This window comes from Astatotilapia calliptera, chromosome 4, assembly GCF_964374335.1.
Source record: "Astatotilapia calliptera chromosome 4, fAstCal68.1, whole genome shotgun sequence".
Lineage (NCBI taxonomy): Eukaryota > Metazoa > Chordata > Actinopteri > Cichliformes > Cichlidae > Astatotilapia > Astatotilapia calliptera.
In genome coordinates, this window is record NC_137425.1 from 31,893,185 (window position 1) to 31,910,839 (window position 17,655).

Below are 17,655 nucleotides of genomic sequence, written 5' to 3' on the forward strand. Positions count from 1 at the left end.
ACAAAAAAGGCCCTTCAGTGTGATAGTAGAGAGTTTGCTCATGAATAAAGCAAAAAATATTCATAGATGATAAGAATCTTAGCACTCTTCACAAGTTCATAAACCTGGCAGTCAGCTTATTTATTGCTCATGAATTGCGCAACTAAAGGGAATACTCTTAGAAAGTCTTTCCTGTGTTATCTGTTGCTCGAAAGTAAGACGCTGTCCGGTTGCCTCCACTAACGAAGATTATCTGACAAAGTAAGGTGAAGCAGGCAAACAAGCCAAACTTTACGTCTGTCTGTCTACTTCTGCCTTGTCTGTCTGCCTCCATTGGTTTCTATTGAGTCTATTTTTAGCCTCAGCAGACTGGTCACGTGGCAAGAGGAGGACGTCAATAATGTTGTTGTTGGTGGTGGGAGAAAGAGCGAGAGAGAGGGAGAGAGGCAGACGGTAAATATGGAGGAGGTGAAGCGGTAGGAGGTGAGACGCGTCCCGCTTGTTAAACTACGCGTTTTCGTGTGAATTAGAAGCGCAAAGGAGCTCCACGGAGGGACACACCGTGCCTCGGCAGAAACCAAAGCCGGGAGGAAGCGACCTCTGCTCTAATACACATTCCAAGAGGAGCCGCCGACATCCACGGTACCGTGGGGTTTTATCAGAGGGAGAAAGCGGGAGAGAGGGAGAGCGTGAGCGAGAGATTGAGGCGCGTGCGTGTGTGCGTGACCGTCCAAGAACATTTTGCTGCAGAGCTAAGATGTAACATTTTGTGCTTTTGCTATAACGTTGTCCTCACTTCTGCCGTACAGTTAACGCATAGGCTAACTTGGAAACTGTGTAGTTAGTGCTAAGGCTAGCTAAAATACACAAGCTCACACCTGACAGATACAACAGCTAACTAGCTACCAAACAGGTAACAGTTATTACAGCTTCATACAGGCACTAGCGGCGTGCCAGGAGTGACATGATAGCTTCCAGCTAACTAGTACAGAACAAACAGCTGACAACCACAAGTTAATAAACTAAGAGCTAGCCATGGGCACCAATTAACTACAAATATGGTGGTTTTACTTGCCAGGGGCTACCAATGAAGAACATAACAGCTGCTACTAGTAGCTGTTATGGGTACCACTACCACTGCTGGTATGAAGTCTTCACATGTATTCAGACACTAACTTATGTTGAGGCTGTCCAGTTTTTCCCCTGAATCTTATTGCATCTGCAGTGCCATTAAAGCATCATTGTCGAGTTGTATACTGACTAAAAATGTCTAATTTGTATGTGCATTTTTGCCATCTTGCTGCAGTTCAGGAGTTGTGTCATCTCATGATTAATGACTCCTTATTATGGAGCTCACTGAATTACTCTTTAGGCAATAGAAGGAGCATAAAAACAAGAGAGTGTAAGACAGTCAGTTTAAGAATAAGAGGGGTAAGTAAAGTTGGTAGAAAGATATTTGTGAAAATCACAAGCAAGCAAGCCTCAGCTCTTAACCTGTAAGTCTCTGCAGTGAGAATACAGCATTAACAAATAGTCATAACCTGCTTACATCTTATAAAACTTAATTATATTTTACATTTAACAACAACAACATGCTAACTAAAAGCATACAATGAAGTAATATCATAACAATATGGCTCTAAAGGGCTCTAAAGTAAATATAGAAGTAATTCAAGTAATTTACATTAAAATGTTAACCCTCACACATCTCTGTAAAGTGCTTTTCATATGGCACTATTTCTGTTATTTTGCTTACCTAATGCTAACCGCGTCTGAGATTTTAAGCAGAACCTTACAGGACTCATGGAGATTTCAATTAACCTGATAACTTGCAAGTTGCAAGTGAAGCGCCTCATAAGTCGAATCTGGAGTGTTCAGTCCTTCTCTCTTCCCTTTTTTGGATCAAGAGGCAGCTTTGTAATGTTTGGCAGCCCATGTAATCATTGATGTTATGGAAGTATCACATACTCAAGATTTATAATACTACACTGGATCCATACAAACAAAATATGGTTACATTACAGAAGTAATATTCAGTGCTGATCTTTAATGTCTGCTTTACCTTTTAGTCCCAGTAGTGCTAATGTAAAAATCGCAGACCAGGGTCTGGTTGCAGCAATATTACAAAACTTATTTGTGAATATGTTACATTTATGTTTGAAAAAATTACAACACTTTATAGCATAACATAATAAAATCACCCTAATGCTGATAAAATATCATAGTTCTGTCAGTAAAAAGCATCATATTTATGTTTTTCTGTAATGTGATGGGACATCTTGTTACATCGTCACCAGTCTCAAACAGAGCGCCACAAATACACACCCAACAAGCTAACCTGCAGCCACATTTTCTTCTCACCCCTGAGCTGGCTGTAGCAGATATGCTGCCCCCACTGTGAGCCTGGTTCTGTTGGAGGTCCCCTGCTGTCAGAGTTCTTCTTCCCCACAGTTGGTCATAGCACTGCATTATAGGCATGCCACAATACCTGAACGTTTGCAGTCTTTGCCAATACCAGCAGAATTACATGATTCTTGATACCTAATCTGAAAACAAAACAAAGCCAGTATCCCATCTACTTAAACTCTTTCATTAAAAAGTGATTTTAAATCACTTACATGATGCTGGCAGACCATTTATTTAAAATGTTAATGATATATTCTGTTGAGAAGACATAGATGGTTTCACATCTGTCTCAAACAAAATGGTAATGTATTTTTGAGGATAACATAATACTTTGGATGTTGGTAATATGAACTGAAACTCATTCACCTTGAATTGTTTGAACAGATCTGAATGCTGATCTTTCAGGTGCTTTGCTAAATTATAAGCATTTCATTCCTTTGTCCAAAAAACACAGTGGGATTGTTTGCATACTGCCTCGTGTCAGTTAGCATGTCCTGGTCATCCACTTTCGACACAAAGTACTTTCATGCCTGACTGTTTCTTATCAATGAGGCAGGGCTACTCGCCATGTTTTTTTTTGTTTTGCTTGTGGGTGTCCTTTGTTTTCGGTATGTAAAGTTAGACAGGTGCCCCAACTGGCTTTGGTACATACGCAGTGTTTAGATTCTATGGTTTCTATTAGAGCTGGGCGATATGAGATTTTTTCATATCACGATATGTTTTTTTCATTTCAGGCGATAACGATATCTATCACGATATAAGCCAAATAACTATATTTCTAAGATTTAAATGTGCCGTTGCTCACAAGTAAAATTTGAAATTATCAGCAGCTTGTTTTTAAATATTTATTTCCCATAATAAGTTCAACAGGGTAGATGTACTTAAGGAACATGAGACTTTTTCAGATAAATAAAGGCAAATATTGCAAACTACACAAAAGGCAGCCGCTAAAGCGTTTAAGTTTCAAAATAGAACAAATGAAACAGACTAAATTGTCAATTCCACTTAGAAACAAAATATTAATTCTAAAAATAAATCTTAGTTTGTTTTACAGAAGAACAGACAAAACTGACTAACTTTTGTCAATATCAAATAAACTGAGAACTAAAAGGAAAATCTCAATCTCTCCTTGTTGTATAGCTGAGCTTTTCAAACAGTTTTAACAGTTACTTTAGTCTGACAAAAGCCGAATGACGAATTAGCGCTTCCAGTCAGAGACTGAGGCTACGTCCACACGTACACGGGTATTTTTGAAAACGGAGATTTTCCGTTTTCGTTTTAAAAAATAATCCCGTCCACACATAAAGGCAGAAATGAAGGAAAACGCTGCTATGAACATGCCAAAGCAGCAGGTGGCGCTAGATTCCTAACCGTGCAGAAATGTTGGCCAATCAGAAGTCTAGAAGCCTCGGTGGGAAAAAGTAAACAAAGCTGCGGCATAGAAGCAGAACCGAGTCGTATGTGTGGAGGGACAGTAACTGTGTGTATATGTAAGCATTTAAACACTGCAGAGAGTAGAATTAACAGTAACACTATTGTAGAAATTCATTTCACCGAAACAATAACGTGGCGCACAGTGTGACGCATGCACCAGTTTATTGTATTTCCAGACTTGCTTTCGGCACATTTACAGTGCACGCTACTCTGTTTTTGTCAGACTTGAAATAGCCGAAATACCTTCACACTACGGAACTTCTATGGCTCTTCCGTTCGACAATCTCTCCGGCATTGGAACCATCATCTGTTTTCTCTTCGGTCACGCTCGGTTGATTTTTCTAGTCGGCACACTCATTTCCTCCATTACCCGCTGGCTGCTTCCCAAACAAACACACGTGCGGCTTGGCACTTGTGCTGTACGTAACAAGTCACGCGACGTGACGCTGCGGCTGTGATTGGTTCGGCCCTGCGCTACTTAATTTGGATCGGCTGACCTTTTTTTTTTTTTTTTTTTTAAGAGGACAAGAGCGGCGAGGTCTATCGCGATAGCTTAATTTCTCTATCGAGTAAAAGTTATATCGCGATACATATCGTTATCGTTCTATCGCCCAGCTCTAGTTTCTATGGAGCTAAAACAAAAACTAGTACTTTTATATTAATGTGAAAGCCAAAATGACAATCAGTCATCGTGTATGGAATTCTCTGAACATCAAGGTTTTAGTTTCCTTTTTGCAAAATAAGACGACCACAGTCTGTCTTTATTATTAGATTTGTAATCCCGCCTCCTTGCATCTCTGCTGGAAAGTTAGTGATTTGCAGTTGGACTAGATGACAGTGTCTATGTCTACTTTTATTTTGCCCTCTGGCAATATTAAACCTCAATCTATTTCAAACAAAGAACAATCTGAAGAAATTGATGTTGTATTGGACAGTAGCACTCATCACTAATGCTTGTGACCAGTATGACTAGGGACTCATCCGCAAATCATGCAGGTCGGTTATGGTGATAAAAATCCAAAAGCTTTGCCAAAACCACTTGAAAAGGGATTAAAGTTCATTGCACTGATCCTGCATGGTTCTGCTGAGTATTGGTCCTACTCCCAAGAGGGAGCACAAATTTGTGTGTCAGCATCAGCTGTTGTGAAAACACCTAGAGGCTGAGTTGTTTGGCCATAGATCATCCAGCAACTCAAAGCACAGGCTGAGGTAGAACACATTTCACGGGTAGGGATGCACGTCACAAGGACTGAATAGTAGCAGTACTGGTAATGCTTATCTGTATTAACTCTTATCAGTACTCTTATTCTTCCTTAGTTTAATGATTCAAATTCATATAATTGCTGTATTCATAACTGGACCCCACAATGTGCCCCTTATTCATTTACTTCATAAAAACTGCTACATGATCATAGCTTCCTCTTAATTGGTGTTTCCTGGAAGAAATAAAAAAAAAAAATGATAACAGGTTGATATAGGGCTTCTTTTTCTTTTTTTTTTTTTACATGTATTCAATGTGTGTGAGAGAGATCAACCAATGACTGCCTTTCTATTTTAAAAGCCATTGGTAAAGGAAAAACAACATTCACAGAGAGGCTAGTGTGTTAAGAGCAGTGAGTGAAGGAATAAGTTCATGTCACACAGATAACACGGCACATGTATGAAAGTCTTTGAAGTGGATGTATCATCTATAGACATGGTTTACTTCCAGGGATTTTTGTGAAAATTTTCCCTGTTAACCCATCATTTGGGTTAACGGGCCTTAGACGATGGACAGTTGCCACAGTGTGTTTGAGTGTGGACAGAAAAATCTCTTCCCTAAAGAATGAAAAAAGCTTTATTGGTTCTGTTAATGGTCATTAATCAAACCCGGGACACTCATGCTACCATAAGATGTTTTTTTTTAATTGTTACCATGCTACCTGTCTTTGGTTAGTACTATTTTGTTAGTTACTAGTTATTGGTGAGGTCATGTCTTTTATAGCTTGGGGTAAACTGCACACAGTGATGTTGCAATATTGACATCACTGTGTGCAGATTCATTATTACTGCTTATGGTGGCTTTGAATTTTAGACTTTTAACAGCAGTCTAAGGTCTAAGTCTAAACAATCTAAGGGTACTGAAGGGTACTGAATACCCAGCACTTCTATAGGTAATTTAGAATCATCAGTTAACCTATCCCCACTAACTGCATGTCTTTGGACTGTGGGAGGAAGCCGGAGTATCCAGAGAGAAACTACGCAAACACAGGGTCTGTGTGTGTATTCATGAGGTCATATCGGCCTGTCCTAGGTAAGACTGAACAGGTACTATGTGTAAGATGAAGTTATTTCTGCCAGTCTTGTTTTTCTGTTGTTACCTAAAACAGCCTAGTAGTAGTAGTATAGGACAATGATTGGTTTGACAATAAACACTTAGCTTAAGGCCTGTCATTATGGATTTGCATTCTCCTGAGAATCCAAGGTAACTGGATGCCATACAGGTAATTATACATACTGCCTGTATTTAACTGCTCTGCTCTAAGAGTGTATTGAAACTCTTGACTGCTACTGTAGGTAATATGCATAATTACCCATTATATCTGATTTGTAGATGTTCACGAAGAGTTTATAACAACCCCAAGGGTAATACAAGGAACAAGCAAGAATTTTCTTTATCATCACAATATTTTAAAAACCTTAAACCTAATAAGTGGTTGTGCTATCCTTGGCAGCATTTGCGATAACTGGCAATGAGTCTTTCACATCACCATGGAGGGATTTGGGCCTGCATCTTTGCACATATATTTAATTCAGTCACATTGGAGGGTTTTTGAGGAAGAAGGGCATGTTCGTGCCAAAGCATCTCAGTGTGATTTAGGTCTGGACTTTGACTGGGCTGCATCCATACTGGAAGTGAATGTCAGTGATGTCATGACCAGAGACTGTAGAAAGTGAAGGATGTTTAGCGACTTCAGGTGACTGCTGGTGACATGAAGTGAGCAGGATGCAACATAAACTTTCCTCAACTTCCAGCAGAGCAACTGAAGCGACTACCACTGAGAGTATAGCTGATTGACATGTGACCTGGTAGTAAAAACATTAGAGAGTTACCAAGGCAACCGGAGGCTTTAATGTCCACAGGTGACAGGCAGTCAGCTTCAAAACAATGTGTGAATCAGTTGCAGTGTGGGAACAGCCTTGAACTGCGCTTTGTTTGACAGCTCTGATAAACTCAGCATAGCATCACATGAACTAGTTCCTCCCCTGCCGCAGGTTCTGGTTAGAGCGACCCTCCACCTCACAGCACATTTTCATTGCAGACTGCTGGATGACAGTCTGAAAACTGTGACTTGATGATCCTGCAAGCAGGGAAATGTGACACTGGATGGGGCGGTGCTGGCTAGTTAGCGGGGACTGAACTTTCAAACTAGTAAGGCAATTGTCTCAGACTGAGAAGAGTCTATGTGTAAGTCATTGAATATATATTAAAATGTGTTTAGTAAATATTAGCAGAGCTTTTCTTCATTCGGTGATGTAAGTCTGTAATGTAATGGTATTAAAGTCTCAGTAGCTCTGGCTCAGTTACTCAGATCAGAACAAAACAGAATAGTGATTTGGCTTAAATGATATTGATTATCTGCCTTCATGTTTGGTTAGAATTTGTTACACTTTGTGAATTCTACCATCATGTTAGCAGATATTTCTTTATTTCTTCCGTCCTTCCTCCAAAGTCAAGAGGTCAGATCTTGGAGGTAAAGGCCAGCCTTTTAGTTATGTAAGAGCGATAATCATCTGCCATTCATTTTGACCTCCAGTGATCATAATAATTGGATTCTTGCTCTGTTATGTTACTCTGTCTCATTGCCTTCCAACTTTGATGCTTCTTGCTTTCTATTTCTAGAGCTTTCAGCCACTTCAGAGCCTTCTTTAGTGACAGGTTGTTGTGATGATTACGTCTCTCTGTAAGGGCCCTGCAGTGAACCCAGCAGTATGTCAACACTGTAACAAATTCAATTCAGTTTTATTTATACAGCGGCAAATCACGACAACAGTCACCTCAAGGTGCTTTATATTGTAAGGTAGATCCTACAATAATACATACAGAGAAAAACCCAACAATCATATGACCCCCTATGAGCAAGCACTTTGGTGACAGTGGGAAAGAAAAACTCCCTTTTAAAAAGGCCCGGCAGAACCAGGCTCAGGGAGGGGCGGGGCCATCTGCCGCAACTGGTTGGGGAGAGAGAAGGAAGACAGGATAGAAGACATGCTGTGGAAGAGAGCCAGAGATTAATAACAAGTATGATTCAATATCATTCAAATAGGTCACAAAATAGCCCTCAGGGTTTGTTGTTTTTGTTCTGCTGGACAGTGTAACACTGAGTGAAGCAGAGGAATATAGAGAATTATCTTGATAACACTCGAAGGAGGAATGACTAATGGTTGTATAAATGTGTGATTATGGTGTTTGTCCCTGTCGTGTTCAGGTTAGGACTAGTTATTATGTTAAGAGATAGAAAAGCTGTAAAGCATCAGTTTTGTAACAGTCAGGATGTTTGCGCATTATTAACTCCCTGAGGATTAAAAGCTAGTCGCTGAAGCTTTAACAGTTATTTTAAATATGTGCTGATACAGTAAGGTCACTTTGGTAAAGACAGCTACACCATGTGTGTGTTGGCGCGTTGGAGTTGCTGTCTCCTTTCTCCTTGAATGTGCTGGACTCAAGGCGGGGGGGCGGGCAGTGGGGCCGGTGTTAAATGCTGTCATGGTCCAGCAGCTTGCTGTGTGTGACAGAGAACAGGTGAGAGCAAGCAGGACAAAGGGACTCCAAAGAAATCCTGCAGGAGATCGCCTCTGACATTAGCTCCACATCCTGCTCCCCCTGTCTCCCTTGCTCAGGCTTGCTGTTTGTTTAGGGAAGAGGCGTTCAGGTGAACCGTTACCACGGCACCCAGCTCCGTGGTTGCCAGGCAGCACTTCCTGCTCCTTTCCAGGTTGGGAGGGGCCAGGTATTTTAGGAAATGATAGTGTGAAGAGGAGGAGGAGGTGGCAGAGTGAGAAACAGAGTAATTTATGTTTCTTGGTTTTCTGGCAACATTTGGACACTGAAGCAGCAGCTTCTGCTCTTCTGTTTTCACGTATTTCCTCTTTCTTTCTCCCGACCTCCCCATGCGTGTGTGTGTGTGTGTGTGTGTGTGTGTGTGTGTGTGTGTGTGTGTGCATGTTATTAGGCTAATGGAGTAGTTGGCCAGCAGGTTAGTCTGTCATGGCTAGTTAGCTCTTTAGCCTGAGTGCAGACACACACACATACACACTCACTGAGGCACGCAGACATGCTGACACCCACAGCGTTTCATCCCATTATATAGGCCCTGACACTGACATCCTGTGACTTCTTTCAGGAATTAGCGAAGTTGGAGGAGAGCTGCAAAGGCAGCTTTCCTCCAGTCGGACAGCAGCCAGTAACACAGTCAGTCCCAAGCTAATTATAGGCTGAAATGTTTCACTTGTTGTGTTTGATTTCTGATATTATTGAACTGTTGTGTGTTACACAAGCTTTGCAATAATTCTTGTTTTGCATGTCAGGACATCCCGTTCCTCCATAAAAGTCCACGTTCATTCCCCACCAGTTTAAGTTGAATAAATCCACTGTTGTTCCAGGCTGTGACTAATCGTATTAAATCATTTTGACCCTCTGACTAATTATTTTCACTAATTGTTTGGACTTAATGCGAGAGCTAATTATACAGAGTTACAGTTTTCTGAAAGCAATCTAAAAGGAAAACAAAAAACGACACAGAACAAAGTTAACATAATAGGTGAGAACCGGGGCCCCGCAGAGTGCGAGCCGTCGCTTTTCTTTTTTCATTCCTGGCCTGTTTTCTCTCCACTGCCTGACACTTTTTTTTTGCAGTGTGCACGGTCGTTATTAGTAAGTAACACCAGCCTACCTCTGTGTAAATAGGCAGCTCATTATTATCATTTGCATTGTTGTGCTTTCAGTTGTGATTAAAGAAGTGCACCTGTGTTGCAGCACAGCAGTAGTTTGGTGTTGCGTAGCGGTTGTTGTGAGCTGTGAGTGTTTTTAACGTGTCCAACAGGACAACGTGTTTCAGAGCTGGAAAAGCGCAGCTGCTGCTGCTAATTTCAACAATAGCTCTGTTCATTTCTGCCTCAGCGAGGTCCCATGTGCACCAGCAAACCCAGGACCTGGCTCATTAATGCTGTTAATTACTCCTCTGTTTTTCCTCTTTTAACATGTTTACATATCTGCCGGGAAATGATCCGGCCACAGCTGCATTATCGTAAATGCACTCATTTTGTTTCAAAATCAGTGAATGCGACAAACTAGTGTTTGCTATCAGTAATGTCGGTTACATTTGTGTCGTATTGTTGTCAGTAAGAGCAACAGTGACTTTATTTGGAGCTCATATGGTTGTTCTTCAGCAGCTTCTCTGGGAAACATTTGTTCCTCTAGCTGATCTCCACTGTGTTGTAGTGCTAGGTCAATATGTTCAGTTCCTTTTTAACACTTAATAACTGCTTAAAAAGTCTGAACTAAAAATCACAAACATACAGGTCGTATTTCTTAAATGTGCTGAAGCTATTCAGTCGGTGGGATTGTTAAGGTGGTAGAGGAAAATGACAGCTGAATGATTTATTTCCTCATGATTTATGTCTCAGTTTTGTGCTCAGCTCTGCTGTTTTCTTCAGTGGTTTTTCATTTTTCAGCTTCCAGAGCTGCTCCTTTAATGGCCACTTGAGGCTGGCTCCAAAAGCGAGTCAGTCCCCGTAGACTTCCATCATAAAGTAGCCAACTTTACAGCATTAAAAACATATTTTTAGAGTGGTTTTGGCTTCTGTGCTTAATTTCCCTTTTCACACAAATCTGGTATATTTTTAGAAGTCAGCAGTAGTTAGTGGTGTGGCTGCTTTGACTGACAGGTGTGCAACGCAGGCAGCAGTAGGTGGTGTCTGCTTGGCCTCTCCTTTCTTTGTTATTAATCTGGACCTCTTTACTTTGGGTGTGCTGTTTGAGGATTTTAATGTATTTCTAATGGATTACACGACTAAAGTATGGATTGCTGTGTGGTAAAGAGAGGGCGGAGACTGCGCGAGCTACCGCAGTCTGAGAACTGGGGTACACCCTGGATAGTTCATCAGCCTATCAGGACTAACACAGAGAGGCAGAAACTATGACCAGTTTAGCATCAGCTTTTAATCTAACAGGCATGTCTTTGGGCTGTGGGAGGAACCTGGAAAGAACCCATGCAGACACAGGGAGAGTGTGAAAAGTGCTGGCAAACAGCCTCAAAGCGCTGTATAAGAACCAGTCCATTTACTATTTACCATTTACCAGTTCAGTTAATTCAGTTTTATTTATATGGCGCCAAATCACAACAACAATAATACAAGAAAACGGAGAAAACCCCAACAATCAAATGACCCCCTGTGATCAAACACTGTGGTGACTGTGGGGAAGAAAAACTCCCTTTTAACAGGAAGAATCCTCCAGTAGAACCAGGCTCAGGGAGCGGAGGTCATCTGCTGCCACAGGTTGGGGGTGAGGGTAGGAAGACAGGATGAAGACATGCTGTGGAAGCGAGGCAGACATGAATAGTAACTAGTGATTAAATGCGTGGTTTCAAGTCTAATCTTAAAAGTAGAGAAGGTATCTGTCTCCTGACTCCAAATAAAAAGAGCTTTTAAAAACCTTGTTGTGAGCTGACACTGAAAACTAATGCTCTGCTGGGCCACCAGTTATTCCAGTTTAATGTGTATTCCCAGCCAGTCTCCAGTTCCAAGTACTAACCAGGCCTGACCCCGTCTGACATCACATGAGCTCAGATGCAGCCTGGTTGTGCTCGAGTTTTCTTCTTGTTAAAAGGGAGTTTTTCCTTCTTGCTTGTTGTTGGGTCTTTACACTATAAAGCGCCTTGAGGCGACTGTTGCTGTGACTTGGTGCTATATAAATGAATTAAATTGAATTTGTGGGCATACAGTACGTAGGCACGCACCTGTAGGCTTGTTTTTATCTGCGTCTGTAAGCAGTCCAGTGTACTTTCAACCAGTCAAAGCCATTATATTGTACATACAGGTTAGTTGACTACATGTGTTAAAAAGGTTTATTTTGAGCCGATTCAGCTGCATCTACAGGCGAGTAAATGTTGGATGTATGTGACATTATGACAGCGATGAAGAATCCACCCACGCTGAGATGTCCCCCTCCATCAGTTAAAAGCATTAATCGACTGCTATCAGTGTTTGGGCTGAGAGCCAGCAGTCCTCACACAACTGCCGCCACGCTGCTCTATGTCGGTGTGTGTGTGATGTGTCCAAGAACAAATGAGTGTGTGTGGTTTGAGTGACACAAAAAGAATGGAGGAGGTGAGGGGACTTTAAATCACATTACAGCTAAGTAGCCAAGGACTCAGCTGCAACACTTAGACACACACACACCTATTACACACTTTATTGGGAACTATTTAGGGTGTCAGTATATTTTCCATAAACCCTTTTTCAGTACAAAACCAGTAGGTGGAGCCAGAGGATCAAGCAGCATCAGCGAGCCTCGGGTTTTCTCTGTGTTTAAAATAATAAAACAAAACAAATGTGCTCATTATTCTAGATCAGAACAGTCTGACATATAGCCAGTGTGAATGTCATCATATCAGACTGTACTTCATGATTCTTTGTGATGTTATTGTCGTATATCATAATGAAACAGCTTTTCTGTCAGTGTAGAGAAACGTAACTGAACATTTAATCCCTGCAATGTTTTAATATAAGACAAACAAAGTGTGATTTCAACTGCACGTCTCAGTTTCTTGACATGATAAATGTGTGAAAAGACAGAAAATGTATAAAGTTTTGTTAATTCACAGATTTTTTTTTTTTACATTTAAAAAAAATGTGGACCCACTATAATAAAAGCAGAAATTTCTGTAGTAGATAGTGGAAAAAGTCTTGTGTCATTTGATTATTTTTCTGTGGCTTTGGTGTAGTATGAATGTGTGGACTCTTTATCAGCAGGAAAACCTATAAAACTTGTGACAGTTCAGCTATGCACTGGTTCATATTGTCCAAAGCCTTCCAGCGGTCCAGATTGGAGTCTTTGCCGGGCCAATTGTGGCCCCCAGGCCTTATATTTGGCAAAAGTGCATAGAGGTGACGGGAGCATCTGTCACAAAAACAGAAGATTTTATTACTACATGTATTGCTAGCGTTTGTAAGAATAAGACATAGTCTATATAAGTAGCTAAAGCTTGTAAACAGTAGTAAGTGAATGCTGCATCCTGAAGGCATTGCTGCTAGAAAGAGACAGAGAGGACAAGGAATGGCAGCTTTCAGTAAAACATAAAATGAAAGCTTGTGGAAAAGTGTACCAGCAGCTTGTGTGCATAAAGATTTTATTTGAACTACTTCTGTATTCATTTGTGCTATTGATGAATGGCTTTTATTGGTGTAAAGATTGACATTTCATTTTAATATTTCAGTTAATCCACAGATAATACAACATGTACAGTTGGGCCCTGGAATGTGAAACCCTATCAAAAACACCTAATAATAATAATAATAATAATACATTTTATTTATGAGCGCCTTTCAAGTCACCCAAGGATCTGGAGGTATTTGTTGGTTAGCAGTTCAGACCTGTGTTACCTCCCTTTACTCGTTGTCATTGAAGCTGTTTTCAGATGAGGGCAGATTAGGACATAAAGTACATCAACCTGTAGCCATATTAAACTTCAGGCACAGCTGTATTATATGGCTTTGGCAATTTTGGGGATGCGAGGTATCGGTACTAAGAGAGGTCAGACTTTCTCACCATCAAAACATGACAGGACTGGATCAGTAACTAAGGTTATCTTAGTGACTAAGATAAACCTGAACTTTACAGCAGATGATGGAATCCTGTTTTCTGATGTTTGACAGAATTTGTTGCAGCAAGAGTAGAATATAGGTAAAAAGACATGAAAGAAATGACACGGCAGATTAAATCAGTAAGGAAATATGATGGAGGAAATATTAAAGTCTCTTGATTTGGATTCCTGCAGTGCATCCTGATCAAGGAGAAGTAGCATTTCATACTTCATCTTTGTGGAGAAGGATTCACAGCAGGATAATGAGCCCAAACACACCTCAAAGCTTTGAAGAACACCAGAAAAGACCTCAGACTTATGCCTGTCATGGACTTTACTCTGAAGCTCAAATCAAAATCACGATTAATTGAACATTTTACCATCATTTTACTGAATAAATACTTATTATTTTGCACAAAGACACACACACACAAGCTGCTCGGGTTGTGCTGTCGGCTCAGTGTTTGAGTTTTCCTCATGATACTTTTTCTCTAGTGTGTTTTAAAGGGGACAGTACATAACGGAAGCAATAATAAAATAAAAAACAAATAACCAACATGGATAAAATGTTCTGAATGTCAGTTTTGATTCGTTTTGTGAACGACTGCCCAGCACTGCCTAAACCCTACTGAACATTAATGGGACCTATTGAAGCTTTACAGACATCACCAGTAGCTGCAGTAACCTGGATTATTGGACGTGAGCAAGTGCTATAAAAAGCTGTCAAATAGGGAAATTTCAGAGATTTAACTCAACACTAAAATGTTTAAGCTGGCATCATTGTTTTGAATGAAATATTTTATTGACACATGCCAATAAAAACATATTCACAGGCATTCTCAGGCTTTTGGATGCATCTGTGAAAAGTAGGGAAATAAAGAACTCCAACTATACTGTGGCTCTGACTTGACCTCTGGCAGACAGAAGAACAGAAGCCAAGAGAGACATTAAGCATGCTAATCTTTGCAGTTAACTGTCGAGCAGGATCAAATCAACCTGCAGTCCGAGTTTGTCTGCTACGCTGTGACTGGGCTGTAGCTGTTTGGTTGAGGTGTTGGTTGTTTTGAGTGTGAATGCTGAAAAACGCAATTTTGTCTTTTGCAGAAAGACGTCGAGAAGAAGGTCTGAATCATCCGTGTGTCCTTCTACACATGGCCGACTCAGAGGACCCGCTTTAACCCACACACACACGTACACACACACAGTGTAAGGGCAGGGGAAAGAAGTCCAGGTTCAGCCATCATGAATTCATCACACCCCTCAGGTAAAGTCTTCTTCAAACAGCATGATATGTAATTAGTTAACAGTGGTCCTGAATCCTGGAAGCGTAAAACTGCCCAGTTTGGACTGGTGAATGTTCATTTTTTCATGCAGTGTCTGTGTTTAATGTGTCGAAGTTCTAAGCTCCCAGATAAATCCATATGAGCAATGCAAACTTTGGCCTTGTTCTTGTGGTTGGGTTACTGTGCAGTGTGATTTTGTTGTTGCGCTTTGAGCTCAGGTCAATTATACTGAGCGCTGGCTCAATAAGGTGCTGAGTGCTGTGTAAACACTGTGAGTACGACTAAAAGGCTCGATGCTTCAGTGGCACTTTCTAGCAGATGTTTGGCTCATCTAAGCTGTCAGTATCAAAAGCAGTCATGTCATCATACTGTAGGTAGCTTTACTCCAGCTGCCTGACAGCGCTAAGTGTGTGTGACTTCCTCCTGTGGCAGACAAAGTGTCTCTGAAGCCCGCTCTGTGCTTTATCTACAGTGTTTTCTCAAGCCAGGTCAAAATTTAGATTTGTCCAGGTCAAAACTGACAGCCTTGCAAGACTTGAGCTTATTTTATAGAGCTGTGTTGGTTTGAGAGCTTGTGCCATACTGGGCAGCATGTTTGTAGGTACATCTTGAACAGTTATATTTACTGATTTGTATACTGGCTGTGGCATTAGCATAAGGAGCAAGCTAGATCCAGTTACAGTCTGTTACACTGTGTTTCATCCATCTGCACAACAATATACTGTCTGTGTTGAACATACAAAACAATACTGTGTTTACACCAGCAAAACAGACCTAGGAGGGGTGCTCCCATCCTCGTTTAGTATAACTGTGATAATATGCACATGTCACAGTACAGTGTATAATTACATTATTTTGGTTTTCTAGTTACATCATGTTGGTTTTTGCCTTTGTTACACAGATATTGTGATGATTATTATCATCTACACAGATCAAAACACGTCAACCTGATCGTTTTCTAGAGGGAATCGTAAAATACTATTCAGAAAGAATGATTTTGCACAGTTGGCCTTTTTCTATCTGAGCTGCACAAACCCTCCTGAGTCAATCGACACCTCGCCCCTTATAGAACCTACTCGGTCAGTGTAAATCATATAATCATCAGTCACATTCATTGCATGAATACTAAGCAATGGTAGAGATCACCTAAGATATAAATTAGTTCCATTCAAAGCTACTTTTGCTAACATGCTAATGTTGCTACTATAAAGTTCCCTGAAAATGCTCCTCTTAGTAAATTGAATGCAAATATTTTAATTGGTTGTCATTTAATAAAAGTGAATACGTAAGTGTTAGCGAACCTTAACAGCTGTGTTAAAACACAGCTTGTAGCTCAGTCTGTGCATTTGGTGGCTAGCATCGGTATCAGTCTTTGATTACATGAGTTACATGTGACATGACCATGTTACATGATCGTGTGTTACATGTATGAAAATGCATCGTGTGGTTGTGTTGCTACGTAAGACATCAATAAATAACTAGAAAATGCATTTTCTGAAGAAACTGCAGTGTGAATGCTGATTAGGGCTGCCACGATTAGTCGACTAGTCACGATTATGTCGACTATTAAAATCGTCGACGACTAATTTAATAGTCGACGCATCGTTTGAAGCTTTGTAAGATCACAAAGGACGCAGGAATGAGTAGTAGGATTTAAGAATGTAATAACAGACTGAAACAGAAGATGTACAAGGATGCCAGCTGCCGTTAAACCCCGAAGAAGAAGAAGCTGTGTCCCAGAATTCATAGCGCAGCCCAGCGCAGTTGTCAACAATGGCGGCAGCTAGTTAGTTTTAGCTTTACTCTTATTATTCTTTCTGGGTCACAAAATAAACGTTTAACATATTTTCAGGCGAGAATGTAGCTGTGTAAACTTCAAATATCTGCTCAGTTTATCAGGACACCACATATTTTCAAAAGCGCTCCGACGTTTTCGGAGACGTCTGTTACCCACTAGCTCGTTAGCTAGGCGGGGGCAAGGCTAACTAGAGCCGTGAGAACACCGGACTCCTGGCAAATCGTTTTCAAACCCACCGCTGTCTTTCGCTACTCAGGTTAAACATATATATAAGTCACTTAGATAACTTAAAAATGTTATTGTTTGGCTTTCTTTAGTATTTTATTTGTTCCTGAGTAAATCGGTTTGGCTGAGATTAAAGTTATAGTTTTTGCACAGCTAAAACTGTCAAGCAGACAGCTGATTATCAGAAGTGTGAGACGCTGGAGAATATACTCCGGTGTCCTGTTATATTTTAGAAAGCAAGGAGTTTATTAAACTTTACCAAAACAATCTGCAAATTTCATTAAAAATTAATAAACTACCATCTTGTCTTTATTTTTAGTTAGCACAAACACTTCAAGCTGTAAGCTAATGATAGTTATATAAGACCAGATGCTGCTGGTGCAATAAGCTGTACGCTGTACGTCCAGTGGATGATGATCTGATTAGTCGACTAATCGCAAAAATAATCGGTGACTAGTCGACTATCAAAATAATCGTTTGTGGCAGCCCTAATGCTGATAGCTGAATGTTTTGAGCTGAAATGAAGCAAATGCTGAATTTAAGTAAAAAATGCTGAATGAGATTAAAAATACAGAAATTTTCACCTGAAAACAAAAGTTGAGAACTGTTGAAAGCTGACGTTCACACAGAAGTTGAAAAGTAGGTGAACATGTTTAAAATGTGAATTAGAAAAACCTGAGTAAAG

General features: G+C 40.5%; 1 protein-coding gene across 1 annotated transcript in view; it reads left to right on the forward strand.

The window, feature by feature from the left end:
- The first annotated feature begins 367 nt into the window (after positions 1-367).
- The window catches only part of hdac5 (histone deacetylase 5), a 66,853-nt gene continuing 49,565 nt past the window's right edge, over positions 368-17,655 (forward strand). The window contains exons 1-2 of the mRNA XM_026165970.2: positions 368-621; positions 14,769-14,928. Of these exons, the coding sequence (XP_026021755.2) occupies positions 14,907-14,928 (22 nt within the window). The 5' untranslated portion in view covers positions 368-621; positions 14,769-14,906. The remainder of the gene's footprint in view (positions 622-14,768; positions 14,929-17,655) is intronic.